The sequence below is a fragment of the Rhipicephalus microplus genome, chromosome 5, assembly GCF_043290135.1.
Source record: "Rhipicephalus microplus isolate Deutch F79 chromosome 5, USDA_Rmic, whole genome shotgun sequence".
NCBI classification, from domain to species: domain Eukaryota; kingdom Metazoa; phylum Arthropoda; class Arachnida; order Ixodida; family Ixodidae; genus Rhipicephalus; species Rhipicephalus microplus.
Window position 1 is genome coordinate 124,598,020 of NC_134704.1, and position 15,851 is coordinate 124,613,870.

At 47.0% G+C, this 15,851-nt stretch overlaps 1 protein-coding gene across 6 annotated transcripts in view; it reads left to right on the forward strand.

Annotated features, from left to right (window-relative positions):
- The window catches only part of LOC119174258 (sulfotransferase 1C2-like), a 265,196-nt gene extending 249,615 nt beyond the window's left edge, over nt 1-15,581 (forward strand). For 5 of the 6 annotated variants that reach the window (XM_075895912.1, XM_037425091.2, XM_075895913.1 and 2 more), the window contains 3 exons: nt 4,700-5,094; nt 9,463-9,711; nt 11,123-15,581. In XM_075895912.1, coding sequence (XP_075752027.1) covers nt 4,700-5,094; nt 9,463-9,711; nt 11,123-11,644 — 1,166 coding nt within the window. In that variant the 3' untranslated portion in view covers nt 11,645-15,581. The remainder of the gene's footprint in view (nt 1-4,699; nt 5,095-9,462; nt 9,712-11,122) is intronic. The other variant, XM_075895916.1, reaches the window with a different exon arrangement.
- Nucleotides 15,582-15,851: the final 270 nt, after the last annotated feature.

The following is a 15,851-nucleotide window of genomic DNA, read 5'->3' on the forward strand; positions in this document are numbered from 1 at the left end:
CGAGGCAGTTCGAGCCGTTGGCACCAGAGATCAATTAGTGGTGGTGGGCGACTTTAATGCTCCGAGCACCGCTTGGGGCTACGTCCGGGATTCACCCAAGGGAGTGTTATTAGAGAACACCACGTCTAAATTAGGTTTTACCCTTATCACTCTGCCAACAGCACCCACCAGGCTTGGTAATAGCATTAGCAGGGACACGTACCCTGATTTGACCTTCACCTTCAACATTAAAAATGCCACGTGGTCAAACCTCGATGAAAACCTTGGTAGTGACCATTATATTCTTAGCACCTCTATAGCATCACCAAAAGTTCGTCGTGTCGCTGGTGACGTTGTGATGACAGACTGGGTGACCTTTCGAAAGCGCCCTCTGCCGGAGCAAACGCCCTGTGATGTCAGTGGGTGGGTTGCTTTCATTCGAGAAACGCATGATGCCACCTCTAAGAAAATAGCGCGCACAGTTGAGGCGCCTGCGATAGACCGGCACCTATTGCACATGTGGGATAGTAGGCGACGCCTGATCAAGAGATGGAAAAACCAACGCCTCAACCGCTGCCTCTACAGGCGAATCGCTGCTCTGTCGGAGGAAGCGAATGAATACGCAACGAAACTTGCCACCGATGGTTGGGTGCAGTTTTGCGGTTCTCTCCGCGGTACACTAGGGACTAGCCAGACGTGGGCGATACTGAGGTCCATGCTGGAGCCGGACAAATCTAAGTCCTCCATGAACCGCATTCTTCAAAGAATAGTACACAGCTACCCCGGCACCGACGGAGAGTTGATCCAGGCGCTTAAAGACCGTTATATCGGTACTGATGTGGTTCCGCCATGTACATTAGAGTACATCGGCAGCGAGAATGCCACATTAGACGCCGCAATCACGAAAGAAGAGGTTTTCGCGGCAGCCCAGGCAGCCAATCGGAACTCTGCGCCGGGGTCGGATGGTATAACAAACGCTATGATAAGAAACCTCAGCACTGAGGTTCTTGAGCAGATAACGCAATTTCTTAACGACCACTGCTGGTCCCAAGGTCACGTTCCTCCGGAGTGGAAGGAAGCCAAAATAATAACTATACCAAAGCCCGGTAAAGCACCATCGCTCGGAGCCCTGCGGCCCATTTCGCTTACTTCGTGCATGGGCAAGCTCTACGAGCGAGTAATACAGACACGGCTTCAAAATTACATTGAAAAAGAAAATCTGTTTCCCGCTACCATGATTGGTTTTCGCTCCGGACTCTCAACCCAGGATGCCTTCCTCCTTTTAAAAGAAGAGGTCATGAGTTGCGTACCCAGGGGAGGCGAACATTTGGTCTTGGCCCTCGACCTCAAAGGGGCCTTTGATAATGTTTCGCACGAGGCCATTCTCTCTGAACTCAACACAATCGGCTGCGGAAAGCGTACATTTAACTACATTAAATCCTTCCTCTCTGGGCGGACGGCAACTATTGGGATAGGCGACACGAGGTCGGTGCCGTTCTCGATGCCAAATAAAGGCACACCGCAAGGGGCAGTCATCTCCCCCTTGCTCTTTAACATAGCTATGCGCAGACTTGCTCACGAGCTCGAAGCAATCCCGCACCTTGGATATACATTGTATGCGGACGACATCACACTCTGGGCTACGAAGGGTTCACTGGCGCTGAAAGAGCAGACCCTCCAGGCTGCTGCGACAGCTGTGGCAGAGTTCGCAAGAAATAGTGGGCTGAGCTGTGCGCCTGAAAAATCTGAACTCATAAGAATACACAGTAAGTATTACAAAAGTAACGGTGCCATAAACTTACAGGTAGACGGCCATGCCATAGCCGAGGTTACTCAGGCCCGTATACTTGGCTTCTGGGTCCAAAGCAATGGCAAAGCCAGTCACACGATAACCACCTTAAAGACTACGGTTAAACAGATAGCTAGAATGATCCGTCGCATCACTTATCATAAAAAAGGCATGAAAGAAAAGGATACTCTCCGGCTTGTCCAGGCCTTAGTTTTGAGCAGAGTGACGTATGGCCTACCGTACCACTCACTCGACAGAAGTGAGGAGAGCCAGGTGGATGTGCTCATTAGAAGCGCTTTTAAGGCAGCACTTGGTCTACCCACCAGCACACCGACCGAGCGGCTCCTAGCTCTCGGTATACATAACACCTATGCTGAGCTCAGTGCCGCAGTCCTCATGTCTCAGAGGAATCGTCTAAGTGAAACTTCAGCAGGCAGGGCGATACTCACTAGAATAGGAATTTCGCCCCACCCACAGCACATTGATGAGGAGCTGGTCGACGTAGCCCAAGAGGTCCGCAGGCGAATCTCAATCGCACCGGTGCCCAAAAATATGCATCACGACTTTCACGCTGAGCGACGTACTGCGAGGGTAAACTGGCTTCGAAAGCAATTCGGCTCAGCTTCAAATGTCGCGTACGTCGATGCGGCCAGTTTCGATTGGCAGAGACACATAATTACTGTTGTCGACAACAACATGACGCTGCTAACGAGTGCCTCCGTACGCACGACCTCGGCTACAAAGGCGGAGACGATGGCCATAGCCTTAGCCTTAAGGTTTCAGGAGCGTAGAGGGGAGCCATCAGTTATTTTATCCGACTCCCAGGAAGCCTGCCGGCTCTTTTTAAGGGGCCGCCTTCCAGCAATGGGGCTGAGGTTGCTAGGATCCAAACTCGCTCACCACCATCGCTTGATCTGGTGCCCGGGACACGCAGGTCTCGAAGGCAATGAAAGGGCGGACGCTCTAGCTCGTGCGTTTTGTAACCGAGCGGAGAATCCATCTCTTTCATTGACCATGCCAATTTTACCTAGGGAGATTCTAGCTCACCAGCGCTTCACGCGTCAAAAATGTGGAACACCTCACAGATCCCTTAATGGGGAAGAGGCCACTGACCTTAGAAAAATTCAAACGGATGTATTTCCGCACCTACTGAAGTTACACGCGATACATCCAACTCTTTACCCGGCTGTATGTCCGTGGTGCGGCGGAAGACCGACTCTCTACCACATATCGTGGGGGTGCGATCGTAAACCAAGTGACATAACCAATTTTCTCGGCGAACCTTTAACACCTAGTATGGAGCAGTGGGAGGCACAACTCGCTAGCTCGGACCCAGGAGTGCAGCTCGCACTACTGGATCAAGTCCGGCGGGCGGCTAAGGCCAGTGGAGCCCTGGACGTAGGGCCCCAACCATAAAGGCTCTAAAACGCCCCTCTCCCTTTCCCCTTCAATAAAGTTTTACTCTCTCTCTCTCTCTCTCAGGACTTTAACGCTTTTCACAACATACGATAGCTACCTCTGTGTTGGAGAGAGAGAGAAGAAAAAAATATATCAGAAAGGTATAGAGTTTAACTAGACGAAGTCCAGTTTGCTACTCTACACGGGGGAGAGGGGAATGAAGGAGAAAAGGAGAGGGAGAGTGTAGCCAGCTGCTGAGTTTGCCCGCTGGTTCCCCTTATATTTATCAGTGCTGTGAAGTCTGTGGTTGCCGTGACGACTACAGTTTTAATTACACTATGAGTCAAGTATACTTGGCATGGCCAGAGAGCGGTCGTCGCGAAGTAAGTAGCAGAACTACAAACACTATTGCTGATGACGTGTTGTTATTGATCGTTCAAATAGCTTTTAATACGAATAAAACGGTAAAAATTGAGACGAAAACAGTCGGGCAGATGGTGCATGGATTTGCCCATGCAACGCCTGGCTTCATTTCACAAAGGAGATTACAAATGTTTTGGAATTCAAGAATAAAACGAAACGAGAAAGAAAGAACTGACAGCTCCCCAAGACTTAGAAACAGTGGAGCTTATCTTTCGACGTTAGAAACTGGAGATAACCAGTGGTCAATCGGAGACATGCAATGAGGACTGACAGATGGGGCAAAGTTAACTACAGTGATGGAACTTTAAAAAATACAGGTATGAAATAGAAATATCTTGCGCAGGACTCGGTAAACTGCGGCCACCCTCTGGTCTTTCTAGGGAGGAAGGTAAGGTTGGGGTGGCCGACAGTGCCAAGTGCACTGGCTGCACCGTTGATGAGACTTTTGAACACCTCTGATGTTACTGCCCGGTGTACACAAATGAGAGGCTTCACGTGCGCAGTGTTTTAAATCAGCTGGACAGAAGTGACTTCACTATCGCGGAATAATTGGGACCATGGGCCTGCCCATCCTAATTACGAAAAGCAACGAAGCGCTGTTGCGTTTTCTCAGACACCGGACTGTTTCATTGTTTGTGATGTGAAATATGAAACTTACGCGTCGGCCAAGTCAGTGACTTTTGTCTCCTCCGTTATACCTTTCTTTCCTCTCTTTCCTTCCCTAGTGCAGGGTAGCCTACCGGGGCTCAGCCCTTTTTAACCTCCCTGCCTTTTCTTCTTATTTTCTATTTCTCTCTCTTTGAAGTTCATTGGGATATGATTGACCTACAGTGTAATTATTACCACTATATCATTATTGTTATCAATAATATTATTGTTATTGATATTATTATTAATGTTGTTGTTGTTGTTGTTGTTGTTGTTGTTGTTGTTGTTGTTGTTGTTGTTGTTGTTGTTGTTGTTGTTGTTGTTGTTGTTGTTGTTGTTGTTGTTGTTGTTGTTGTTGTTGTTGTTGTTGTTGTTGTTGTTGTTAAACAACTTTTATTCTTCCTTCCGCTGCGACTACAAACGCAACCAACTGAATCATGGTTTCTTCTGCTGGTTGCACAGCTGAGCGTGCAGCTCCTATCGCAGCCCATACCTGTCCACGCCGAAGCCTTCCAGCATCGGGTGCGCCCCGCGCTCGTCGAGACATGCCGCACTCGGAGCGGCGGTCGCAGTCGCTGACGCCCCAGATGTCGGCGTGCGCGGCCGCCCGCAAGGCCGCCGGTGCTTCTGCCGAAGGAGACCACCGCGGCATCGCGCCGGCCGTCGTTGACGCGACGACGGTGGGCGACGACGAGACCTTCTGGGTGCGCGGACTGAAGCTGCCGCGCGAGTTCTCTCGCACGCTAGTCGAGTCGGCGATGGATTACGAGCCGCGCGACGACGATGTATTCGTCGTCTCCTACTCGAAGTGCGGGGCCGCCTTCGTACAGCACATCGTGCACCTCATCTTCAACAAGGTAAGGGTATATACTAACCGTTGACGTGGTGCACTGTCATGGAGTGGCGAAGGCTCGCTATCTCCCTTGCCCACCCGGTACTGAACGAGCCACCGGTAGTCAAATGTCAGGCTGAAGAGGACAGGCGGTGGCTTTATCTAAACCCGCACCTATCCGTGTCCAGTGGTCTACACCAGTTATTATGATGCACATTGTGTGGGCTTGCCATCGAATGACTCGACAAGAGCACAATATAGTTCCGCAGGAGCAGTGGGAGGCCTTACTGCTAGGCCATGGTCCGGAAGACCAACTTCAGGCTGTCCAGCTGACCGATAACGCATCCAAAAATGTGCGTGCGGGCACGTACTGATGCGATATGACGTCCATTGCATTTCAATATACAGATAGATAGATATGTTGAGTTTAACGTCCCAAAACCACCGTTTGATTATGAGAGAGGCCGTAGTGGAGGGCTGCGGAAATTTCGACCACCTGGGGTTCTTTAACGTGCACTCAAATCTGAGCGCATGGGCCTACGACATTGCCGCCTCCATCGGAAATGCAGCCGCCGCAGCCGGGAATCGAGGCCACGACCTGCGGGTCAGCAGCCGAGTATCTTAGCCACTAGACCACCGCGGCGGGGCGCATTTCAATATACAGCTAGTCGCAATATACCCTAGTCAAATTCACTTGATAGGAGCTGCAGCTCGTAAGAGGTCAGCACCTCGCATAGCGAGCTACGGCCGAATGAGAATTCCAAAATTCTGCAGAGGAGCAATGGAATGTAATGCAGGGTGACAATCCATGGGTAAGCGACGCAGCCCTCTTCATCGTTTGTCACAGACTACGAGCGTTTGCGTCTATACGTCCAGGGGGTTTTCATAAACGACGTGCACAGCTGTTCTTGTGGTGTGGACGAAACTCCGCATCTGTTTTAGCAGCCTCATTCCGTGGAGAGCACGGCGAAATGCAGCGAATGCCGGTTCACCTCACTATCATATTCATTGCCGCTAACAAGTAGGTCAACCTCGTTCACAAAACGTTCTTCCAACCGACCACGTGGAATTCTATTCGTAATGTACATATGCTTGTTATAATTTAAGCCGGCTTCCCAAAGACGACTGCATGTAGTGTGCGAGTGCCCGTGAATGCCAGCGAACATTTATACAATATGAACTAGACTGTGCTGATTTCCGCTTTACTTTATTTCGTCTTCTTTATAGTCACCTTCTCCATTTCGCAACACCTAGATAAGAAAAAAAACGATGAGCCAATAAAATGCAATCATTCATAATGCTTAAATTTCGTTACTCAACTTTTGTGTCGGTTTGGTTCAGCAGGTATCCTTGCTCAAATGCGAAAGTGTTCGAAGACTGCGACCTTCGCCCCCATGGAACACGTTATTTATGCTTGCAGCCCGAATCACGTTACTAAGAGTTCAATTCTGATTTTTATTTGCGCTGCTCACGATATCCTTATAGTGAGCTTCCCGCAGGCTGCTGACGTATCTGCGGAGAACACCAATGTATACAACGAAAGTCATGAATCAAACATATGCCTCTTTTATTACTTCCTTGTTTTGTTAAGGTGCACAAAATATAGTTCATAGCTTGTTGACTCTTGGGCGGTCAGAGCTTTGAGCTTTTAAAAGTTGTTGAATTCAAGAAGTCATTTTCAAGCTGTTGCAGTTTTGAAATACTGTAATCGTAGTGGTATAATCCCGGGTTCCTCCGGTGGAGACCTATAGGAGTAGTGCACTTTAAGGGGTCCTGCAGCACGTTTCCAAGTAACTATCCAATGGCTTCATCAAATGTCTTCAATTCATCACGAATAGACAGCCGCAAAATTTTTTCCGATCTGTCGAGTAGGAGTGGAGTTACGGAGATTTGTCACACCCTGCAATTGCATCCTCTCTTCCCTCGTTCTAATGAAACCGCTGGTAACTAAACAGGGAGAGATGTCACCGGAGAAAGAAGTTACGTCATGCAACTTTCGAGAGCTTGAGTCCTCTTTTTTTTTTTCCCCTTCGAACGCGCATCGTTCTTTCAGAGTGATCACAGGCGTAGGCAGCTGGCGGCCTCCCACGGTGGTCATGATAACTGTGCAGCTTACGATGCTTAAGTTAGTCACTGGCCGTTCATTTGGGTACTGACAAGGTCATTTGGGAATAAGGCATCAATTGTAGAGAGAAAAAAGGGCGATTTCGAACTGTCTTTCTGAATTAAGTGAAAATTTTGGGCCGCGTGCTGCGCTTTATTAGGGGTTTTCAGCTTGTACGTATACTTCTTTACGTTACGGTTTTACCGGATGCTGGATAGAATCTGCGCATGCGCGGGTCTTTACGGAACATAAACCTTTACGTTTGCCGCCGGATGGGGTTTAAAACTTTACGTTTCCCGCCATATAGGCTTTACGTTTTTCGCCCTATCTCGCGAATTCACCTTCTTTGGTAGAAATTCGTGGTATCCGTATTGCGGGGACTCGAGCCGCCGAGTTGAAATAAGCCGGAGTGCGATCGAGAATAACCATTACATTGTTTCAGCCGGATTACCAAAGCTAAACGCCGTAAACATGCGAGCTCCCGACAAGCTAGAGAGGTAGCGCCATCTAGCGGAGCAATAGTGAACCAGGTAATCACAAAATTGTTATTGCAGTAACATCGTGCATTGTACGGCTGATGCAAAAACCGCGCAGAGGCGTTATTACAAATGAGTTAGCTTTTTAACCATTTTCACCTCAAAAACATTACGCGTAAGCCGACATGTTAATGACTGATCGCACGAAGTGTCGCAAGATGTTGACACCATCGTTGTAGTAGCCTTGCATTTGTCACCTTTTTGCGCATACGAAGATACTGTACGCGATAAAAGAGCGTCTCGTGTTTTTGCCACAACGGTGATTCAATCCTAAGTAAGTTAAATGCAGTTTATATGCAGTTAGCATCACCATTTATGGTTTGCAAAAACATAAAGGTGTACGCGTTCACGTACGCACGAAAACGTTTACGTATGAGGAGCTAAAACGTTTGAAGGATATACCTTTCGGTAAGATGATAAACGCAAACCGGTATACGGTAACACGTTAACGTAAAGAAGTGTATACGTGCAAGCTAAAACTCCTTAATAATGTTTGCCTTGCGTGTTCTCAGGAGCCCCGACCCTCGATCGGTAGTGTTTTCTGACCACGATGAAAAATGGTTCCAGAGCCTCTTGAAACTAAGCAGGTACCCGTGACGCCGGTAGACTGATGCGCTCCTTGAAGTGTGCGTTCGCGTGAAATAACCTGAAAAATTGCAGTGCTACATTCTGGCTCAACTAGCACGTGGTACTTACTGACTCCGTAAAGCCACTAAGAAAGGGCGAAATTGTTCGTCACTTATTCACCCGCAAAGGAAACTAACATGAATTCTTCAGAAATAAAGCTTCTTCGTTGACAAAATATTCGTTCTTGTGGAGGATTTGAGCCCGAGACCAGCGCCTTCCCGAGACGACCACTTTAAGACCTTGGTTAACGAAGAGGCTCGCGAACGAGAATTCTAGGGTTAAATGAGAGAAAGAAAACAATATAGGAAATGTGGGGAAGTTAAATAGGCTATGTGTGAAAAAACCGAAAAATCGATACACACAGACACTAAACATGGGAAGTCTATCCGTAATTCAAACGGCTTGATTGCACTTTTTTTTTTCTCTTTTCGTAAAAATTTTTCGCCTTCTCGAGCTTCCGCAAAAGTCGCTTGCCGCATGTAAATAAAATGTTTCATTTTTGTTTAGAACAAAAAACAACATTGCAATAGTTTTCGGCATTCAATTCGAGAGGCGTTCCTCTTAAATAGTTTAGTTTGACTGAGTACATTTTTTCACTCATTGGCCACCTCACGCAACGCTATCTAAGTTTATCTTCTCGATCTGCTATAATGTGAACACTTCCACATAATCCAACAAGTGATTTGTTAGTGGTCCACCTGGAAACTTTACGGCCAAAAGACTTCGTACACATGGTTAACCGGCGGAACTCAAACGCTAGGCCCAGGTGTTTTCACAAGCTGTGGTCTATCGAAATGCCTTATATTGTAGCTTTTTATCTCTCTCTCTCTCTCCACATTTAAAAGATACGGGCTTCAAGCTTTGCTTTCCGTGACGTTAGCTTGAATGATAATAAGAGCCCCTTTGGTATTTTATCAATAGTTATGCATGGAATGGAGGTTATCGCACTTAGTTACATACGCCGACAAAACCTGACGAATAACTCTATAGTGCAAACGCGGAGACGTTTCAAGGTAGCGTACGCTAGCATCGCTCTTCCGTTGTACTTCCCGCGCGCTCACAGACCGCCACATCCTTCGACCTCCTGGCCATATGCAGCTTCACTATAAAGAAGTGTATGGCGCAGGGCCACCCGTCTGGCGACTACGTGCAGTGGAACAAGGCGACGCCGCACTTGGAGCTGGTGGGCGCGGAGGCGGTGCGCCGCATGCCGCGCCCCAACGCCATCAAGTCACACCTACCTGTCCAGCTGATGCCTTGGTCCGAGCAGGCCAAGTACATCTACGTGGCGCGCAATCCCAAGGACTGCTTTGTCTCCATTTTCCTCAACCGACAACTCTTCCTCAAGCAGAAGTCCATGGATGCCGCCTTCCAGGTGATGCAGGACTCATTCACGCTAACGTTGGTAGTTATTTTTATCAGCATAACTGTTTCCTTTTTAATTCGATAATGCCCAGCAGAACGTCCACTTTTTGAACATTGTGCCCTACCTACTGTCCAACCTGTCAGGTTCAGCCTCAAAAGTGAGATGCAATATGATCCGTGGAAGCATATTCGAGCTCTCGCACTTCCTTCACAGAAAATAATAGTGTGGTGGAAAACTCGAGTTTTTCATGATCTTGTCACATCATGGGTTTCGGACTGTTCACGTACTTAAAGCTACTTGATGATTGCAGAAGTTAACTGGCATATACATTAACTTTGTGACTTTTTACAGCCTCTGCTCGGGCTATGTGCGTATACCTCTAAAAATAACACATTTAACAATGATCAGTTTTTTTTTCACTGCAGCAATGAACATAAGCCTATAGACTTGTCATGACTGAGTTCCCTCTATCCATGCCGCAATCATTACGCCATATCTAGTCATCATCGTGCAACATTGGTCATGTAGTTGACATGAACTTACAATCATCATTCACACTGCGGAGGGGAGTGTTGACCACTGCCGCTATAGAAGGCGTGTCAATATGGTATAGTCAGGACACTTACGTTCGCTGTTTACCATTCTGCCGTTTACCTCATCAGAGGCTGTGTCAGAGCTAGTTTGTAGCGTGACATATTATGAAACGCTAAGTGCAAGAAGACGGTAAAAAGAAGACACTCGGAGTGCTCACCTAGAGTGGTGTACACCATAGTTTCCTATATGTACACTAGAGGGAACTCTGGCACTAGTGTCTATGAGAGCTCTAATGCATGACGCTTCAGCGAACTTGGTAATGATGGGTAGTACATGGATTTGCCTGCTCTTTGTACTTTACGTTCCATTTGGATTCTCATGACTTGAACCTGTGTTGTCACAAAAACACACTCGGCAAATGTTCGTTAGTGACGCTTCACCACCTCGCCCTTTTAGGCTTACCAATTCAATTCAGGTCACGAAGTTCAAAATGATTTGTTCTTTTATCTGTAACAAAACCAAAACACAGCGATAAATGAAGCCACAAGTTCACACGCCACCCGGAAGCACAAAGACTAAGCAAATTCATGTACTATACTCATCCATCATTTCCGTGGTCACTGAATGATCGCAGCGCCAGAGTCCCCTCTAACTAACTTTAAGGAAACTCTTATGGTCTACACCTGATGTGGTTTTGAATTGCCTCTAATATGGGAAGCATTTCAAGCTTTCTTCGCCTCACCTGGGTGCAGAAACAAAACGACACGATCGTCTGTCTGTTGTCTCCTCCTTCCAGTCTTCGTGCGCTTACAGGTTTCAAATACTGTTTACCTCATCGACGAACCGCCTTCAATACCACCTGTTCCCTTCCCCCTGTGAAACGCAGGAGTTCGTGAGTGGTGACATGATCTGGGGCGACTACTTCGACCACGTGTGCGGCTGGTACGAGCGGCGCGACGAGCCGAACGTGATGTTCCTGCTGTACGAGGACATCAAGCGGGCGCCGCACGAGGTGATCGAGAGGCTGGCCCAGTTCCTGGGCGACGAGTGGCTCGAGTCCGTGGCGCTGGACGAGAGCGCGCTCGACATGATCGTGCACCATAGCTCGTACGATTTCATGAAGGAGCACGCCACGCGCACCGTGCACCGCTTCCAGGAGGCCGCCAGGGGCGACGACGACAAGAAGAACGAGGACGAAGAGGAAGACGTCGTGGACGACGTGGTGGTGCAGGCGCCCGCCCTGCGCACGCGGACATTCGCGCGCCGCGGAACCGTGGGCGACTGGCGCTCCACGCTCAACGCCGGGCAGGAGCGGCAACTGGAGCGGATCCTGCGGGAGCGCTCCAAAGACTCGGGTCTCTGGAAACTATGGATCGACTTGGACGAGGAAGACGACAGCGACTTCTGAGTGGTGGACGCATGCGCCATTGCACCCGGACATATAGCCATTGCGGGACCACCGAAGAAACCTCTAAACCTCTGTTGTTGATACATTATGTAGGACTTGAAACATTCCTCTTATTCGTGGAAGAAAAAAAGCTACGTATAGCTTGCGGAGATGTCAAACTGTCGGCCTCACTTTTTGGGGCCAAAGTCATGAATCTTGTTCGTTAGAAATGCTCGCTCTTGACCTGCCGCCTTCTTTGACGATGAGTCGGACTGGCTGATGAGTTGCCTGGCCACTGCTCTTGCAAACATCTTTAGTGGTAGAATCGTTCGTGTGAATGCGGTGCACGATGCTTCGACAGAGCACTTGCCTTCTGCTATTCCTTTCTTATTCTTCGAGTGCGTATAGGCTCCCTCGGGATCGTCGACACGACTCCGTGGAACCGAAATGGACGTATAGGTATCTAGCGTATTACGTTTCAGTGTGTCTGATCCAGCAATAAGTGGATCATTCTTCACCGTCGCCGTGTTCTAGAAGGCTATACTTTATTGTTTATATTATTACGAGTCGCTATACTCGTAGCAGGGCCACTGACTTTCTTTGTGGCTGGAGTTCGCTTGGAGCTAAACTGCGAGTTATCGACTGTCGGTGCTGATCGCGACAGTGATTCCATCACTGAAGTTGCCACTCGGACAAGTTACGACGTGGATGGTTGGAATCACCGCACCAGTTCAGACATGGCGCTCAGTAACGAAACCTGAATGACCACTGAAGGGACTCGCCTTCGACTTCGGTGAAAAAGCCATACGTGACCGCGCTACATATTGCGCATGCAAGGCGTCTCTGTGTAATACAGGCATGCGTCAGTGTGGTATAATGTTTGAGTCAGGGGGTTCTCGAGTCATCAAAGTAGGTCTGATTATTCTGTACAAACGTACGGGTTTTATATATGTTTACATGCAGGGAGGTGCGCCTGTATGTTTATTCTAATAATCCTGATCTGCCTTTCGTAAGACTCGTACGAGAAGACAGAAAATTGGTGTTGTCTTTGATATTCAGAGTGTTCGGCTTTTTAATAATTGATTAGAACATCACTGTCGAGTTCAGAATGCAGCTCATCCTTTGCGTTAGAGCGGAATCAAGCCTTAACTAGAATGCGCGTGGCATTGTGCATCGAAGCGCGCATATAGTAGTATTATATAGCTTTGAGCTCTGAACGAAAGCACGTCCTCGTTTCTACCAAAGAATCTGGCAAAAAGCGCGCTGTATCAAACTCTGGACGCATTGACCCAAGTACATGACTTTCGGGCATGGTGCAGGATCGTGATCACGAGTTTAAGCATTTGTGGAGTTGACAGGGTGTCGATGACAGTCCGCTGCTGCACCGGACGGGAATGCGTGTTTGGTGGCAGTGACATTGAATGAGTATCCTTCCATAGATTGCTTAATAACGATTGTGTAATTGTGCAGCGTTACAACGGCTCGGATGAGAGAGGCTGATCCAGAAGGATCCCCGATTTGTCCGTTCATTTACGTGTGCTGTGACCAATAGGCTATTGCCGAGCCGGAGTTCACGAGTTCGACTCTCGAATTCGGCAGCCGCATTCCGGCGGTGCGCATTGCATATGCGCTCGCAAGTGCACCGATTTTTGAGCGCACGGAAACGTTCGTAGGGCTCGTACTAGTGCGGAACCCTAGCTGGAACGTAACTCAAAGCCATCATAAATAGGTACATCATGATTACGTGAAATAAAATATCGTCATCTCAATTTAATCTCATCAGATGCCTAAATCTAGTGCGTGGTAAACGCTTAAGCGTGAGACCAGTGTGGATCTTCTGCCGGTTTTTCAAGATGTTTTTTTTTAATCTAAAATTGATGGTTCATCTCTGAAGCAATGGCTCGTAAGCTAACTTATAACCGCTTGACGGAGCAAGAGTCATATATCCCACTATCATTCATCCGCTGTTCATGCACGTTTGGCATGACAACTAACTCTTCCGCATCGCTATGATGAGCCTCGAAAACGGATACGGGCAGTTCAATACAGCGACTGCGATTTGGATATCACCCCTTTCAAGCATTTGCACTGTAATAGAACGATTTGTTAAAGCTGTAAAGAGGTACGAAAGCGTGAGGTGCTGATTACATTACGTCGTTTTTCTTCGCGCAGGGCGTACTACTCGAACCATGCTCCCTGTAATTGTAGAAGATTGAACCAGTCAAAGGGACAAATGATGAAGTGGCGCCATAGTCGTTTTGGGTGCCTCTTCTCTCCTTCATTGTTGGTCCTTTCTAGTGGGTTATTGATTCAACGTTATATGTTAATTGATTCAGTTTGAATGTCATTGTGAAATTTTCCTCATTTTTAAGCAGCCGAACATTATAAAATTTGCTGATTTTCGTACAAACAATTCATGAAGTAAGGACGTGTACGTGTGAAAGCGCCAACATAGTGTTCGGTAAAGGTTACTGTGTTGGCTATTATTCCGGAACATTCCACATGTTGCCCCATTCATGTGCTGAAGTTGTTAACATAATAATTATGCTTTGTTCATTCGATAACCTTGCGCTTAGATCCATTCCTTGTGTTTTGTGGAAGAGATTCCTTCCGTATGGGGCTGTGAGACCTTGTTTCTCGAAAAACGTTCGTTCCAGAAGAACAACAAGCTCAACGTTTTCGGCTTAGCCACCTAGTCAAACACTAACGCATACTGCTAAACCTGCATCACTAAAAGCACAGTTATTGATGCGCATGTTAAAACGAGCTGATGCAACATCTACCCTTCACTGCAGACATTAAAGCGAGCACTGCTATTGATCCAGCTCAACATCAATTGAATTCGTTTGTTCATTAGTAGATGTGCAAAGTGTTTACAGAATAAGGGCTGGGAAGACGATGCTACTCTTAATACGTACAAAGGTGGGAAAAATAAAAGTTATGGCCGAAAGGTATAATTCATCGTGTGCATGAGAAATTTTATGTGAAATACCAAGCCAGTATTGCCGGCAACTAATGAGCGATCATTTCTTAAGCTCAGCAAGTAGTATAAACCCACCAAGTGCGTAGAATAAAAATTAGTGACATTTAACTCTATCCATCATATGTATCATATAAGAAAAAAGAGAAGTGGATCCCATTCATTTTGATGTATACGTGTCGAAACGGTAGACAGATTTTTCGCTTAGCACAAATTTTGTGACACTAACAGGAGCCTAGGTCACAACCGAGAGCTGACCATGCCCACCGTTCTATAGGACATGCGGAATGTTGGTGTCTCTTTCTTACAGCTTTTATAAAACGGCAAGTGTTGGTGGTTTGGACAGGGCCACTTAGCACGCTGACATATATGTACCGTTGTGTCAAGCAGTATAAGACAGCTAAACAGGGGCGAATGCATAAAGCGCGAAAGCACATGCGCGCCGAATTTTCAACAGGTCTCGGCACATATAATGTTCGCAACGCTGTGAAGAAAATGACAAACATAACGCCGCAGCGTAACTCCATCGCCTGACAACGTCGTCAGATTCAGTGCCACATGCAAGTCTCTCAATCGTCACCAAGCTGTTCTTGCAGGATCATTAGGATTAATAATAATAATTTTTAGTGTTTAACGTCCCAAAACCACCATTCTATTATGAGAGACGCCGTAGTGGAGGGCTCCGGAAATCCCCTAAATATTAACAGTACATACAATTTGCAGATGGTATGAATTTCGTGCCTCATTAAACAACCACGTGAAAACTCGAGACCGTCTGTTTCGTTTTATGGCTTTCTTTTGTTATTTCTACTGTTGAAAATGCTACGATCAACAACCTGTGCAATAGAATAGTTGATGTTGATGCACTTTAACAACCATTCATTTAATTCAAGTTACTCACAAAGGCCGCCTTTCATCGTAAATAGTTGAATCCATCATGTTTTGTTACTGTTTAAATAAAGAGACGCACAGATGGGATTTTGTTTGTTCACGAAAAACTCGCAAGTACTCGCTCTGTTGCGTAAGGCAAAAGTGAAATGGTGGCTGTACATATCCCCTATACATACATACATACATACATACATACATACATACATACATACATACATACATACATACATACATACATACATACATACATACATACATACATACATACATACATACATACATACATACATACATACATACATACATACATACATACATACATACATACATACATACATACATACATACATACATACA